The 13,989-nt window shown below is 43.0% G+C and overlaps 1 protein-coding gene across 1 annotated transcript in view; it reads right to left on the bottom strand.

Moving 5' to 3' along the window:
* SPTLC3 (serine palmitoyltransferase long chain base subunit 3) overlaps positions 1-13,989 on the bottom strand; it is a 120,459-nt gene that overhangs the window by 58,163 nt on the left and 48,307 nt on the right. The window contains exons 3-4 of the mRNA XM_034764137.1: positions 12,985-13,139; positions 6,700-6,848 (exon numbers count right to left, since the gene is read on the bottom strand). Of these exons, the coding sequence (XP_034620028.1) occupies positions 6,700-6,848; positions 12,985-13,139 (304 nt within the window). The remainder of the gene's footprint in view (positions 1-6,699; positions 6,849-12,984; positions 13,140-13,989) is intronic.

Below are 13,989 nucleotides of genomic sequence, written 5' to 3'. Positions count from 1 at the left end.
GATTCACCCATCACTATTTGTGAATGACAAATCCCAGCAATGGAAGCTAGGTGCCAATAAAATGCAGTCACTCTATAGAACTATTGGATATAAATCCAAACTGCAAACCAGAACCACCCCTGAATTTGGTGAGTTTTGTTTTGCAAAACCCAAACCTGACTGACAAGAATTTGCAACACCAGCCCTGGCTTTGCACATCTCTAATTATGATGGAACTACCGTAGGTGGTGGGTGAGGTGTTACGGAAGAAGTATGATGCATAGACCAGATCTTATCAATGAAAGACTAGTGACAAAATCATACGGGGGTGGGAAGAACAGAGCTGATTCAGATTCAGCCTACTTAAGATTCTTGGGTTTTAAAATGAGAGAATATTAAATGTATTAAAACCAGTCATTTAAGTATATAGTCATATAGGAGGATTCCCCCAGCATGGGAAGGTCCCCAGGTGTGTACAGCCAGCTACACCAGTTATACTTACCCTCACCCACTCAGCCCTCTAATTTTGGATACATGTCCAGGGGAATGGGGTTTGGCCAGTGTTCTGGCAATCTCCAGCTAGTGGCACTGTCGCTATCAGAAGGTGCAAGTTATAGCAATCCTAAGACTGTTCTGTTTTGCTGGGGTCCCATGATCAGCACAAAGTCACCTTGATGTTACATTTTCCCTACATCCCACCAGACTCTGCACTGATTGCAGCCCAGCCTGACCGGAGAACTGGGGCCACAGAGCTTTCCTAATCAGGTGGCATAAGCGGTCTACTTAATAAAAGAAGAAAAAACAGCCATCAGCAAATTTGAAAGGAAAACCCAAATAATTCCCTCCCATCCCTCTTCCCAGTTGTGAAGCAGTTATAGGATAGTGTGGTTTCAGAGTAACAGCCGTGTTAGTCTGTATCCGCAAAAAGAAGAACAGGAGTACTTGTGGCACCTTAGAGACTAACAAATTTATTAGAGCATAAGCTTTCGTGGACTACAGCCCACTTCTTCAGTGGGTTTGTCAGGTTGGTGTTTGAAAAAGGCAAGGGTATTATGGGAAATTCTGATAATCAAAGATTGTTATAAAAAAATGTGACTTTCATATTTTCAGCCTTCCACACCCGCCTCTCCCAAATTAAGTCACCTTTACGTTAATTCATCCCTGAGCTAACCTGAGTGTAGGGAATGTGAAGTGTACACTCCTACAGCAAGTTGCCCAGGCTGACAAAATCCAGGCCCAGTGATTAAAGTCACTGACAGCTTATGAAATATTTAAACAACAAAGTTAAAAGTCTTACTCACTTTTATCTGTGCTAGCACAATGCTGTAATGTCTGATTTGAAAACACTGGTGGGCAATATTTAATTTGTTTTTTTAAATTAAATTCTTTCCACTGGATTTAAAAAATAAATAGTATGGAAAATTTTCTGTTACCATTGGATTTAATAAAAGCTGATTTTAAAACAAACAAATCCCTTAAATCTGGGGCCCAAAACTGAACTGACAGAGTCCAAATAATCCTGACATCCCAATACAAGTCACAGGCCTAAATTTTCAAAAGTCAATGGTAATTGTGAGATTTCAACCTGAGTCACATGAAATAGTCCTGATTTTCAGACTGACCCACTCTCTGAAAATCAGGCCCTTTTTAAAGGTGACACCCACAAATTGAGACACCCTAAATCGTTAATCACAGCCGAAACTTCAGGTCATAAATACTGCAATTGTTTCTAAGAGTACAACTAAGTTCACATTAGCTTTAGTTTCTTATCACTATATCATCTTCAAGGCAGTAACTATCTCATCCTGTGTTTGTACAGCACTTGGGGCAATAGGTCTTGATCCTGATTAGGACCTTTGGGCACAATTTTAATATAAAAAATAAAATAAAAATAGTAACACAACCACCACCTCCCACCAGAACATGCTGCTAAAATGTCACATGCAGCCTTAAAGCCTGAAAAAAGTAAAGTGCTATTGTAATTTAAATGTGGACATGGAAATTTAGATTTTCCCTGAATAATCAAAGAAATTAAAAGACCAATCAAATAATAATAAAAAACAGAACAAAATGACAACTGATTTTTGGTTGAGCACCAAAATTTAAACTCTCCCCACAACCCCCTCTGATACAACTCACACTCAACTTATTCTGTGTGGCCTAAATCTAGGCCTTTGCTCTTAGACTGAGTAGCAAGGGGAGAATTTCAAAAGGGGCTGGGGAAGAAATCCTACATGTGGCTGCTACAGAGCCCTAATGATGCAGTATACACTTCTGCTTCTGGATGCCAGCTCCACAGGGGACAATGGCCAGTAGATCCATACAGCAATAGAACCACTAAGTGATTAACTATAGAGTCCCCAGAGAGCTAAACTTTGTAGTGGGCAGGGGTGCAGATTCTCATTCAGGATGCACAGCTTTTTAAAATAAGAGGAAAATTCACTTTCAGATTGAAAATCCCAAAAGCCTCCCATAGATTCAAAGATCCCAAGGACGGTAGAGACCACTGTGATTATCTAGTCTGACATCCTATATAACATCCTATATATAAAACAGGCCATAAAACTTCTCCAAAATAATTGATAGAGCAGATCTTTTAGAAAATCATCCGGTCTTGATTTAAAAGTTGTCAGTGATAGAGAATCCACCACAACCCTTGGTAAATTGGTCCAATGGTTAGTTACTCTTACTGTTAAAATGTATGCCTTATTTCCGGTCTGAATTTGTCTAGCTTCAACTCCCAGCCATTGGATTGTGTTATATCTTTCTCTGCTAGATTGAAGAGCCCATTTTTAAATATTTGTGCATCAGGTAGATACTTATAGACTGTAATCAAGTCACCCCCTAATCTTCCCTTTTCTAAACTAAATAGATTGAGCTCCTTGAGTCTGTCATTATAAGGCAGGTTTTCTAATCCTTTAATCATTCTCATGGCTCTTCTCTGAACCCCCTCCAGTTTCTCAACATCCTTCTTCAATTGTGGGCACCAGACCTGGACACAGCATTCCAGCAGTGGTCACACCAGTGCCAAATACAGAGGTAAAATAATCTCTACACCTACTCGAGATTCCTCTGATGATGCATCCCAAGATTGCATTAGCCCTTTTGGCCCCAGTGTCGAATAGGGAACTCATGTTCAGCGGATGAGCCCCAAATCTTTTTCAGAGTCACTGCTTCCCAAGATAGAGTCCCCTATCCTGTAAGTATGGCTTATGTTCTTTGTTCTTTGTATACATCTATGTGTATGTATCGAATACCATTTTCTAAGATATACTGAAAAAGTATCTTGCCCGGTAGGAAAAAAAAAGGAAACGATTAAAAAAAAACAAAAACGTAATGATTGGCTTGTCTCACAAACTGACACAACAATCTGGATACGCCATTCTCTCTTTTTATTAGGCCCTTATGCTTCTGTATTATAAATTGCATATTAAAGTAACATGCAAATGACTAGCTATTTCAGAGACAGCATGGGCAGGATTTTGCTTTTCTCACTGTCATTAGTTTTTAATCATGTTTACTCAGACTGCAATCATTCCTGCTAAAATATGGAATAACTGCGGACTTGCCTACACAATTAGACCATCATGGCAAACTTGGGTGTCAATCTACCCAGCACTAGCCTGCCCTGGATTAACTGTCCTTTTGCACCCTGCTGACGTGCATTAATAGTTTGTGAGAGTGCTTTGATCTAGTCCTCTTTGAACCAGAAGTAGCTCAAAGTGCATTAACAAACTGTAAACTCATGACAGCAGGGTGGACAGGGACAGTTAGACTGTAGCAGGCTAGTGCGGGGTAGATTCACACCCCAGCTTGCCGTGGTCTAATTGTGTAGACAAGCCCTAAGTATTGTCTTTGGCAATATTCTGCCTTGATTAGAATCTCTTTTGTAAAATGCAGACGTAATTTTAAATATATAAATGGAAACATTAAAATTTCCATGTTAATCTATTTCCAAAGCCAATTTTTATTTGGCATTTGTTTTTAAAATAATCATTTTACTTCTTCATTCTCCCCTCTCTTCACTACACTTCTCCAAGAAATGAAATATTCCCTTCATACCCAGACCTATCAATGCTTAGAAAGAACACTTACTAATAAGGCCCTGAACATACAAAGTACTTACATATGTGTGTAACTTCAAAGGCACTATTTGTGCTCACACTTACTCACATGCTTACGGGCTTTCTTGGGCTGGGACTAGAAAGAGTCTATAGCTCTAGCTATTATACCTTGATTTATTAATACTTCAAGTACGTAAGTTCAGCCCAAATAAATCGTTTTGAAAAAAAGCTTCTTGCCCAGCCTTATTATGATGAAGGTGATAAAAAAATTAATATTATTTCACACAAAAAGTCAAACCAAAAATATTACTCATCCCAAGTGGGTGAGTAAATAATTCAAGTTTTGTAAAGTTGCTTTAGTATTAACTAGCACAGAGTAAAGCAACACTACAGCTCTAACACCAAATGATCTAAACCCATCCTTATACCTTCTCTTCCTAGTTTTTTTAACCCATTACCTCCTTCTGCTCACTGTAATTCTCCCTCTGAAAGGCTGTACATTTTTGAGTAAAATATGAATGCAAGAGAGCTGGGTTCCCTTTTAATGCTTACTTATTAAAAATAGCTAGAATCCATACAATCAAGTGCCTCATCTTCCCAGCCACCAGCATTTCCAACAGGAAAGAAATCAAAGGTCATGTCACTATAGGACTGACTACAAGCTGTCACATTTTTAAATCCAAACTCTGTGCAGGTTCAATGATTTTAGATGGGTGGAAGTCTACTGCAATATGTTCCTTGGAGCAAAAGAAGAGAAACGTTTATAATTTAGGCCCTGATCCTGCAAAGACTTACGCAGCTGCCTAACCTTACGCACTGAGAGTAGTCCTAGTGTGACATCAATGGTGCATTCAGTTAAGCACGTGTGTAAGTCTTTGCATCACTGGGGCCTAAAGGGCTTGTTATAACAATTTATTAAGTGCTGTAGATAAGCACTGTAGGCTATGCTAACAGTATAGGGCAGGGATCGGCAACCTTTGGCACGCGGCCCGTCAGGGAAAGCCGCTGGCAGGCCGGGCTGGTTTGTTTACCTGCAGTGTCCATAGGTTTGGCCGATTGCAGCTCCCACTGGCCTTGGTTCGCTGTTCCAGGGCAATGGGGGCTGTGGGATGCGGCGCGGGCCGAGGGGTGTGTTGGCTGCTGCTTCCCGCAGCCCCCATTGGCCTGGAATGGCGAACCGCAGCCAGTGGGAGCTGCGATTGGCCAAACCTGCGGATGCTGCAGGTAAACAAACCATCTACGCCCACCAGCCGATTTCCTGATGGGCTGTGTGCCAAAGGTTGCCGATCCCTGGTATAGGGACAGTAGAGTGAGTGCAGCCTAGGGGCTGTCGATCAAGGTGTCCACTGTGTGACCTTTGTGTATCTGCACATGTGCAGAAGGGACTCCTGGCCGGAGAAGCACGGGTCTCAAAGTCCCGTGATGGTTATGATTCATGTGAAGGGTACTAGACTTACTTTGCCCTGCAACAGTTACTAGTTTACCTAGCAACAGTTCCTAATTTGTTAATCTGTTTACCTGTCAATAACTCCATCATGTAGTGATTGTAAATCAGTTGTTAATATATACACTGCATATACTGTTACCAGTTCTTTGGCATTATCTGGCTAGGCATTATCTGCTAGCTAGGTTCTGCCACTCTGACTCTGCCCAACCAACAGCGTTACAGTGTTTATGATTTCATTTCTATAATAAAAGCTATTGTTTAAATGCTAACCAAAGACTCCGGAATTGGATATCTGAAACCAGGCGGGTAGCAGGAGGAACCCGCCAAGGAGCAGTATTGCTAGGGAAGGGAAAGGCCTAGTAGTACCATCAACAAGCATGTTTTCCCCCTGCAGTCAGAAAATGAAATTGACAAGACCTTTGTAGGTGGTGAGCCATCATTTTGATTTTCCCAGAGGAAAATTGAAATTTGTCAGAAAAATTGATATTTTCCCACAATTTTTTTTGATTTTTTGCAAAAAAAGGTATTTTCCATTGAAAAATATTCTGATAGAAAATTCCTGACCATTTCATAATCAGCAGGAACATTGAGCAGATCAAGAGATTTCAGGCTCCCATGAACACACACTGCTAGTCAGGTTTCATAAAGTTCTGTCCAAACTTTTTAGTATGATAACTATGACCATTAACAGAGATCTCCAAAGGAGACAACAACAACTGATAACCAAAAACTCTGGAGACTTGCAAGTTGTAATATGTAAAGTTATGTAAGCTACCCAAATTAGTCAAAACAGCTTTGAAAAGACACTACAAGCTCTCTTTGCAATCACCAGTAGCTGACAGCAGAAATGTGTAAGGCTAGCATGCCGGAGTTCTATGTTTTTGCACTACCCGCATCATACATAGAAGAGTTCCAGAAGACTATTCCTCCACAAGGAAAGAGCTTCTGCACAGCAATGCAATTGGAGTTGCTTTCAGATGGAGACAGATGCACCTTTCTTGGATGGCAAGCTAGCACATGGGACAAAAATTGACTCAAGCTTTTTAATAATTACATAGTATTGAAAATTAACATTCCTTTTAATAGCCAAGCAAGAAATAGTTAACAAGCATAGAATCTTACAAGTATCCAGTTTCATCATGGCATCTGTAAAACGTCCCATCTAGCAATAGAAACCATAGCAGCAATTTAGCAGTTTACTCCACTTACCCATTTCCTGCCTGGTACTGCATACTCCTGTCCCATAGTTCTGTAATACATCTGCCACTGTTTTCAAAGCATTAGCATCTGTTTCTGCAAAGCCGAGGTAGTTATAAGAGCCCATGTTGATTACATCCTTGATAGTTCTTCCAGTAAACCTACAATTAAAGCAGATTTTAAAGAAGGAGGCAATAAATAAATAAATAAATATTTATCCATCAAGTTTGATTCTATTGCCATATTCCAATTTGGGAAATTACATTCTGTATACTTATAGTCCTATTTATAGTTTCCAATTGTTTTTTATTTAACTGGGTCAAAAGAGGAGGTCACTTACTGTAACTGGAGGTTCTTCGAGATGTGTGGTCACTATCTGAGTTCTACATGTGGGTGCGCATGTGCGCCCTGTGATTGAATCTGGAAGTTTTTTCCAAGCAGTGTCTTTTGGCCCGCACATGTGCAGTATGCCTCCTGGTGCTCCCGACCAGAGGTATAAGGGACAGTGTGGGTCGATACCACTCCCGTTCCTACTCTTACTGCAATGTGGTCAAGTCCCAAGCAGAGGGGATGGAGGACAAGTAGTGGACACAGATAGGGAACACATATCTCAAAGGACCTCCAATTACAGTAAGTAACCTCCTACTCTTCTTCTTCGAATGATTCCATACGTGGGTGACTTGTGATCAGTATGGTGGTGGATGCAAGGAGACTACTGGCAGAGCCATTTGCAATACAGCTAATCCCACGGCTTTGTTTGCAGCTACTGCATGGTCGAGGGCGTAGTGCATTGTGAATATGTGTATGGAATAACATGCTGTGTCTTTGCAGATGTCTTGCCACAGAATGTCAGCTAACGAAGCGGAGGAAGTGGCTTGTGCCCATGTAGAACTGTAACGCCCCTGAGAGCAAGCTGTAACGCTCCCAGGAGAGGAGAGGTTTGATATCTTGTAGCATTCCAGTATGCAGCCTGAGACCCACTTGGAGATCCTCTGTCAGGATATGGTTTGGCCCCTTGATATTTTTGCCAGGGCTACGAAGAGTGATGGAGACTTTTGCAAGGGTTAGTTCTTTGTAGGTAGAATGCCAGGGCCCAACTGACATTGAGGGAGTGTAGTCTCTTGTCTGTAGGGTAGGTGTGTGGTTTTGGGCAGAACACAGGCAAATGGATAGATTGGTTGAGATGGAATTCTGACATAATCTTAGGGAGAAATTTGGGGTGTAGTCTCAAGGAAACTTTGTCCTTATGGAATACCATGGAGGGAGGGCCAGCCATCATGGCTGCTAGATTACTAATCCTTTGGACCCAACTTGGAATGCCACTTTTATGAACAGGTGGGCCATGGTTCGAAAGGTAGTCTCATGAGGCCTGAGAGGACGAGGTTAAAGTCTCTCTGAGGTGTGGATTTGGTGAATGGTCGGAAGGTTTTGAGCAGGCCTTTCATGAATCGTACCATCGTAGGGTATGTAAAGATGGAGCATCTGTCCACTGGGGGAAGGAAGGCCACCAAGATGTACATCAATAGAGCGGAGAGCTAAACCCAATGTTTTTAGGGCAAGGAAGTAATCTAGGATGACCAGAATGGTCACCCTGTCTGGTGAATGGTGGTGGTGGCAGACTCACTCCAGGAAGCAAAACCACTTTGCTTGATAGCATGTTTTGGTTGATTCTTTTCTGCTCTGGTTATGGATCTGTTGGACTGGCGTGGATCTGCTCTATGTCAGATGCCCATCCAAACACCAGGGTGTGAGGTGAAGTACAGCCAGGCAGGGATGTTTGAACCTGCCCTGATATTGTGTGAGAAGATCTGGGGATAACCGGAGCCTGATTGGTGCATGGGTGGAGAGCTTCATGAGGTCTGTGAACCAGAATGGTCAGGGAGGGTAGGGTGCTGTGAGGATGATGGTGGCTCTGTCCCGATGCACCTGAGAACCTGAAGCAACAGGGGAATGGGGGAGGGGGGGAGGAGGAAGCATATTGGAGGTGGCCTATCCATGGGAGCAGGAGAGCATTGCCCTGAAAGTCTCTTCCCACAGTGCCCCTGGAGCAATACAGGGGGCGCTTCCAATTTGCATATGACTTGAAGAGATCCCAGTTGTAGAGGTTGGTCAGTAATGTGTCCTGGAGTTCCCATTCGGGATCAATGTGGAAAGTCCTGCTCAGTGTGTCTGCCAGGGAATTCTGGGTGCCCAGGAGATATACAGCCTTTAAGGTCATCCAGTTTCTATTGCACCAATTCCACAGTCTGACCAACTCTGAGCAGAGGGAGCGAGATACACCCCCTCCTTGTTTGTTGATATATGCCACTTTGGCAATGTTGTCTAAAAGGATTTGTATGTGGAGAGCACATAAGAGGGGAAGAAAAGCTTTGAAGATTAGGCAGACTGCCCTGAGCTCCAGGACATGTGTGTGTTTCCTGGCTTCCCATGGTGTCCACATGCCCTGCATTGTTTGGTGGTCCAGGTGGGCAACCCATCCCATAAAGGAGGTCTCCATCATGATGGTGGCCTTCGGAGTGGGAGGGCTGAAGGGAGTCCCACTCATGACCTTGGATGGACTGGATCACCAAGCAAGAGGGGTCAGAACGTCCAAGGGGACAATGACTCTGGATACGATGTGGTCCCTGTTTGGCTTATAGGTCAGGAGGAGCCGAGTCTGTAGTCACTGCATTTGGAGTCTTGTAAAGGGCATCAGGTAGGTACAGGCTGCCATGTGCCCCAAAGGGAGAGGCATTGGTGGACTGTCATGTGGGGCTTGCGGCAGATGTAGGCATTTAGGGAGCTCATTGTGGCAAAGCCTTCTGCCAGGAGGAAGGCCCACACAGCAACCAAGTCCAGTCTCATCTCTATAAAATTTATAAATCTGCGTAGGTGACAAAATGGACTTGTCTTCATTCATGCAGATTCCTAGGGAGGCCAAAAGTCTTTGAAGAGATTGAGTCATGGAGACAACTTCTTGTCATGATTGTCTCACTAGAAACAAATTGTCCAGGTAAGGGAATACGGTGTGACCCTGGTGTCTCATTTGAGCCGCTATGAGCATTAATACCTTTGTAAAGATCTGTGGCACCCACTATGCTGAAGGGAAGAAAACAAAACTGGAAGTGTCAATGTCCCACCTTGAAACAAAGGAATTTCCTGTGGAACAGATGGATGTCTATACTGAGGTATGCAATTTCATGTCAAGAGCCGGGAACCAAGCTTCCTCGTGGAGAGAGGAAATCGATGTCAACATGATCATGCAGAATTTCAGCTTCCTGATGAATGTAATTTAGCTGATGAAGGTCCAGGATGGGTCTCCACCCTATGCCTTTTTTCAGGATGAGGAAACATGGTGAATAGAATCCTTTCCCTTGGGGTTGTGGGGGAATGCCCTCTATCACACCCTTGCGGAGCAGGAAGTCAGTTTCCTGCCGAGTAATCAATTGGTGGGAGAGATTCCCTGAAGGGGGTCGGGGGGCAGAGAGGGATGAGGCGGGAAGGAGACAAACTCTATGGAGCATCTTTGATGGATGATCTTCAGTATTCAACTGTCCATGGTAATCTTGCCTCAACTGTGGGCAAAATGGGCAAGGCGGACACTGAAGATGCTGAGAATGAAGCGGTTAGCATTCATAGTGGTTTGAGGGTGTTGACCTGCATGTCCAAAATGGCCTGTGGCTGAGATAAGGTCAAGGAGATGGTAGTGGTCGGAGCTGGGAAGTGGGGCCTCTGGAACCTCAGTTGTTTTCAAGGGGGTTCCGGTGGCTGCTGGTAATAGGGCAGATAGGCAGCCGGTGGATGGTATCTGAAAGGCTGCAGCTGGTAATTCCATGTAGGGGCTGTGGTGTAGATTCCCAAAGAGCGTAGAGTGGAGCATGAGTCCTTCAGGAAGTGCAGGGATTCATCTGTTTTGGCATTGAAGAGATTGGCTTTGTCCAAAGGGTGGTCTTCTGGACCTCCCAAAGGAACCCAGACAACTGAAGCAATGAATCCCTGTGCATCACAAGTCCAGTGGCTAAGGAGAGGGAAACAGTTTCAGCTGCCGCCACCGCTGCCTGGAGGGCGACCTTCACCACCAGTATACACTTGTCTATTAGGGCCTGGTCTTCCACAGGAAGCTTGTCCTTAAACTCTGCTAGCCTGCCATATATGTAAAAATTGTACTTAGCTAGCAGAGCCTGACAGTTCACTATGTGGAATTGCAGACTCGCCGATGAAAATGGAGATAAGAATGTTTTTGTATGTCTGGGTGTCAGCGGGGTGCCCATGGAGACTTTGGAGGGACCTGATTCCATAGTCAGACCTGTTCTGTCTGCATGATGTTGAACGGCACCATCGGAGTATCCGAAGCCGCACTCATAGACGGGCACTTTAAGAGTCCTTGTACTGGCATTACTGATGGGTCCTGCTTCTTCTTTGCCTTATCCTCAGATGGGGTGTGTGTGTGTGTGTGTCTTTGGCACTGGTTCCGCGGGGTCCGGGCGTGACATCTCACCCAACTTGGCATAACTTGAGGAGGGAATGCATCTCTTATGAGCAGTATGCTGCAGGGATCTGCTCTTGTGCCCATGAGAGTGTTTTTTGCTCTCATGGTGGGACTTGTCCTTACTTTTCAGTGTTGGCGGTTACACACCATGGTTTGTGCTTGGAGGGGCACTGCCGGGTTGTGGAGGCTGTTGTACAGAGGGAGTCTCCCTGGCCAGGATCTGAGTGCATCCAGGGCCTCATCGCCTCTTCCATCAGGAATTTGCAGAGATGGAGCTCACAAGCCTTTCTGGTTCTGGGCGGGAAGGACTTACAGATGGTACACTTTGCCGAGATGTGTGCTTCTCTCAGGCAGTATAGGCACCATCACTAATAAAATAGGAAAGAGGGCAGGAGACGCAGTTCTTGAAGCCTGGGATCTTAGACATAATCCATCAGTGTTGAGGGGTTGAGTCCCCCGACTGGGGAGCGGTTCTACTAAACTACAAACTATACTACAACTATATCAACTATATTAATTATCCTAACTAAGCTATAGAGTAAAATTAAGTCTAAATTATTTACAGTAGAGAAAGCCAAGTCTCATCTGGTAAGAGCGAAGGAGTATCAGGGGTTCCAACTCAGGCCATGTGGCAGTAAGAGGGAACTGGAGTGGCATTGCCTGGTACTGTTCCATATACCTTCAGTCGGGAGCATGAGGAGATGTACCGCGCATGTGTGGGTCAACAGACACTGCGTGTGCACCCATGTGTGGAATACATACAAGGCCCATAACTCGAAGAAGAACTGTTTGCTTACACACAATGTTTGCCACAATGTTCCATCCTACAGGTGACTGCATTTCAGGGTCGAGTGAAACAATGCCTGTATATATTGTTTCAAAATTGCCTTAGGATTGTTCAGGAGGAACAATGTACATTTGACATGTGCTTATCCACTTCCAGACTCTGTTGGACCATCAGAGGCATGGCTTCCATCAAGTTGTGTTGAGAGCCATTACCAGAGGAACAACCGTGCATCATACATTGGAAAAAATAAGGAGATATTTCAATGTAATTTCAATAATCTGAAAAATAATCCATAAAACCCACATGCTGCAACACTCCCATGTCTTTCCAATACGTGCATTTACTTTTTCAAAATATTTCAGCAACCATAGTGTAAACAGGGACACTACATACGCTTTCACTATAGTGCTTGTCTACCTCAATTTCAATAGAATGACGTTGAGAGTATATAAAGCCTTAGGTTCCAAGCTTGAAACTCAATACCAAAGAATTGGGGCAGATCCTTGTGTGTAATTCAGAAGTCTCATCTACACAGCACAAGCAATCATCGTTCACAACTGTGCTTAAGAAAGGTTTAAACCAAACTGGGTTATAAGAGAGTGTGGCTGAGCAGTGTGGATGGGTCCAAACTGTGTTATAAATGCCTTTAAATCTCTTTTAGGTTTTTACCTGGGTTAAAGCAATTTTTTTAAAAAAGCCCATTTGCAACATAATTTGGCCTCCTTCCATACTGCCTGCCCAAACAGTGTTTAGAAGCGCAGTGCTCGATCTTCAGCTGGTGTAGAACCACTGACTTTAATGACTGAAGTGTTAAATGCTGTTGTTTGCCCTTTGTAGATGGGTCAGAAATGTAACCTACATTTAAAGCAGATTTTAGAGACGGGGGCAATATATAAATAAACAAATAATATTTACCCATCAAGTTTTGTTCTGTTGCCATATTCCAACGTGAGAAATTACATTCTGCATACTTATATTCCCATTATAGTTTTCTACTTTCCTGGCTAAAAAGCTGTTGCTTGCTACCTGTAGCCTGACCCACCTAAATGTCCAGTTGAAATCATCTGTAACACGTTCCATCAGGTCAAACTGTGGCCCTGGGACGCTGCAGATTGGACGGTTCCAGTTATCTCGTATTCTCATGTAGAGGTTTCTTGTATAAAAGTTCTCAAAATCTTGATAAAGTGGCACAAAATCCTGGTTTGAAAACACGTACAGGGTTACATTTCTAGGAAAGTCACCATCTTATGTCCTTTATTTATTTAAATTAAAAAGACAGACTAATTCATTAAGAAACTGGTAGTAGTACAAGCCTAGTGTTCCTGTGCCATATATAAACTCCCACATTTGCAGATTTGCTTAATTACCCTAGATTACCATGTATGGCCCATTTATTTCTGCCTGGCAAGTAGCAGAGAACTCATGAAAGGGCCCAATCTTCTGAAAGCTCATACCAGGAGGAGCCATCATGCCAGATACACACTGTGAAAGTTACTTTGAAAATGGAGAGTTTCATTATAATGCAGAGCTGCTAGCAAATGTGGGATAAAAAGCCCATCATAATCCATAAGAAAACAGGTTAATTAGATATAACCTGAAAACCTACAATGTTGGATATTTTCAGCCTAGACTAGAAGTTCCCACCTCAGTTTATACATGCCTTCTTCTTGTAGGGCATTGACTTTGGTTGACAAATACTTAACCATGGATTATATATATGTTGCATCACAGTCATACCAGTTAGCAAATATATACATATGAAATACGAGAATTAGCAGAATATACAATGGTGTGGTAAAAAGGTTTTATTGGAAAGTTTAGGATCATCATTATTCACAAGTGACCAAATCACAGAGGACATATCAAAAGTGTGATAATGAAATCTTTATATCCTGCTACTTCATTATGTAGCTTATGCTCCTTTAAAAAAACCTACAAAAACAAAAACATCCCGCTCCCTATTTTAGGAACAGTACCATCTTCCAGATTTTTTGAATGGAGTTGGTATTCTTTTTTTGTATCTCTCCTCCTATAGCTCCATGTCCCT

The sequence above is a fragment of the Trachemys scripta genome, chromosome 3, assembly GCF_013100865.1.
Source record: "Trachemys scripta elegans isolate TJP31775 chromosome 3, CAS_Tse_1.0, whole genome shotgun sequence".
In the NCBI taxonomy this organism is placed as follows: domain Eukaryota; kingdom Metazoa; phylum Chordata; order Testudines; family Emydidae; genus Trachemys; species Trachemys scripta.
The sequence above is the reverse complement of the archived record's forward strand: the minus strand, read 5'-3'. Positions and strand labels throughout refer to the sequence as shown.